Source organism: Octopus bimaculoides, chromosome 7, assembly GCF_001194135.2.
Source record: "Octopus bimaculoides isolate UCB-OBI-ISO-001 chromosome 7, ASM119413v2, whole genome shotgun sequence".
Taxonomy (NCBI): Eukaryota; Metazoa; Mollusca; class Cephalopoda; order Octopoda; family Octopodidae; genus Octopus; species Octopus bimaculoides.
Genome location: NC_068987.1, coordinates 39,681,839 through 39,684,909, shown reverse-complemented (window position 1 = coordinate 39,684,909; position 3,071 = coordinate 39,681,839). Strand labels below are relative to the sequence as shown.

Below are 3,071 nucleotides of genomic sequence, written 5' to 3'. Positions count from 1 at the left end.
TATATATATATATATATATATATATATATATATATATATATGAGATGATGATGATGATATATATATATATACATATATATAAGACGGAAGGTGTGTGCGTGTGTGTGTATATGTGACCAACCATTAGGTTGATCCCACATAAAATTCATATTTTTCATCTGATTTCATTCACACTAGGCAAATAACATCGCATGTTCCACAGATGGCTCTACACTCTTTAGATCTTTCACTTATGGAGTAATATGGAGTAATGGGGCTTCTAGGGTCAGAAGGTCAGAAAAACCTTCTAAAGTGACAATTGTGGACAAGAGAGGTAACTCTTTGCAAAGTAACTGTCAGAAATCAATTGTTTCCCTTATATAACAATCATCTAAAAGGTCACAACCAGGAATTTTTGGTTGACAATCAGTGGCAACCATGAAAACAAGGCCAGCCTACGCATTTGGATCCAACCATGTACAAAGGTGACACAATCGGATGCGTCTATGCAGTTCACCCCTTGAACTCTGAATGCTTCCATTTGCGGTTCTTACATCATTTCATTAAGGGACCAACCTCCTTCGATGACCTTCGCACAGTGGACCGCCACTTATGTGGCACTTTCAAAGATGCCTGCTCCAAACAGAAAATTTTGGATACAGATGATCAGGATGATAATGCACTTGAGACCTATCTGTGTCATTCTCCGCACAAGCTCCAACACCTTTTCACAATAATGCTGGTTTTCTGTAATCTGACAGACACACATCCACTTTGGAATAAATATGAAGACTCAATGTGCCATGACATTTTGCTGCAGACTTGCCAAATCACGAGTAGTGTTGACACTCCCACTATCCCTGCCATTTACAATGGAGGGCTTCTTCTCTTGGAAGACTTGGTTATAGCAATTGGAAGTCAACGATTGGATGCTTATTCTCTCAACACTCCTGACAGAAATGAAGATGTCTGTCCCAATTGCCTCATTCTCAGAGAAACATCCTACAACATACACAAACTCAAACAGTACATTGCTGACAATGAGACCCTTCAGAATTTTGATCAAGCTGATGTATACAATTTCGTCTTCAGAAACATCTACATACACACTGACAGAAACATCTTAGACGCATTCGGTGGAACTGGGGAAACATTTCTTCTGAATCTTCTTCTTGCAAAGTTGTGGCATAATGGTGACCTTGCTATTGCTATTTTCTCCTCAGGAATAGCCTTGACTCTTCTCAACAACAGACGAACAGCACACGCTACCTTCAATTTGCCTATCAATGTAGCACATCAAGAAAACTCAACATGCCACATAATGCATTCCTCAGATGAAGTAACAATTTTGAAAAAGCGCAAACACATTGTTTGGGATGAAGCAACTATGTCCCATAAATGTTCCCTACAAGCACTTGATACTACCATGAGAGATCATAGATCAAACAACAACATCCTTGGAGGTGCAACTCTCCTTCTTGCAGGAGATTTTCTACAAACTCTGTTGATTTATACCCAAAGAACACCTGCTGATGAACTTAATGCCTGCCTTAAAAAATTCCTCCTTTGGTCGCATGTCCAATTGAAACAACTCACCATCAACTTGAGATCACTCCTGCAGACTGATCAGCCTACAGCTCAGTTTTCAGAAATGCTCCTTAAAATTGGCAATGGGCAAATTACGTATGACGACAACGGATACATTGACACTACCACCATTGGCCACACTGTCTCCAGCCTTCATGACTTATGTTCTGCCATTTACCCAAATCTTACAACAGAATACATAAAACCAGATTGGCTTTGTAATAGGGCTGTTCATGCACTTACAAATGCAGCTGTCGATACTCTTAACTACAACTTAGTCAGCTACCTTCTCAAGAATGTTGTTACAGATCAGTTGACACCTTTACCGACCTCAATCAGGTTACACACTTTCCAATAGAATTTCTCAACTTCCAAGATCCTCCAGGACTCCCTCCCCATGAACTTCACTTAAAAGTCGGTTGCCCTGTCATCCTTCTATGCAATCTAAATGCACCCACACTATGCAATGGAACTTGCTTTGTGGTCAAACAAATGATGAACCATGTCATTGAAGCCCAAATTATCACATGGCATAGCAAAAATGATACCTTTTTCATTCTGAAAATTCTGCTAACCCCAACAGACTACCCCTACCTTATGCAGAGACTTCAGTTCCCTCTGAAACTCAGCTTCGCCATGACAATTAACAAAGCACAAAGTCAGTCACTGAAAGTTGTCAGACTGGACCTTCAAACATCGTGCTTTTCACATGGACATTTCTACATCAGTTGTTCCAGAGTTGGTCATCCAGACAACTTATTCATCTATGCTCCTGAAGGAAAAGCAAAAAATGTCATCTACAAATCAGCCCTACAGTAGTTATTCTTCTACTGCATTCTTCATATCTACGCCGAACTGTAGCCATTAGCAATTAGACTTCCTACAAGCATTTCATTGATATTTTGCTTCATTTCTCTGATTGCTTTTAACAGTACTTTACCTTCAATGACCCTTCTTACTTCACACACACTGTTTGCTCATAAGCGTGCTCTGACATTTATTTTTGTACATGCCATTATTCTATTTGCAGGTTTGCTATAAACGCTTGCTTTTCTTTATCATACATGACTTTTATTGAAAAAGAGCTTCAATGCAGTTGTGTCAGGCATTACAAAAAAAATAAGTTCATGCAATTGCGATTTCATTTCATGGATTTTCATTTATTACCAAGTGCCAAATTTGTGTTAAAAAAAATTTATTCATTACCTAAGTTTCTTAATATCATATCATAAACTGCTAATGAAAATGGTAATTATACATTTTACGCTTATCAACTTGAAACAACTTCTAACTGCTGGTTAATTCAACTTAAACTGTCCATAGGAGTGCACCATTATAATAAATTACACCATCCAAAGGATGGGTGCATTTGCTAGTATATATACACACACATACACATACACGCATATATATATATATTTGTATGTATATAAATATATATATATATATATATATATATATAGACATACACATACACACACACATATACACATATACAGACATAT

At 37.7% G+C, this 3,071-nt stretch overlaps 1 protein-coding gene across 19 annotated transcripts in view; it reads left to right on the top strand.

Annotated features, from left to right (window-relative positions):
- Positions 1-3,071, top strand: part of LOC106880867 (dual specificity protein phosphatase CDC14A) — a 385,993-nt gene that overhangs the window by 288,275 nt on the left and 94,647 nt on the right. The window contains exon 15 of one of the 19 annotated variants that reach the window (XM_052969517.1): positions 178-305. The exons of the other annotated variants lie outside the window; for them this stretch is intronic. Within the exon in view, the coding sequence (XP_052825477.1) occupies positions 178-241 (64 nt within the window). The 3' untranslated portion in view covers positions 242-305. Of the gene's footprint in view, positions 1-177; positions 306-3,071 lie in introns of those variants that run through there. 19 annotated transcript variants of the gene reach the window in all.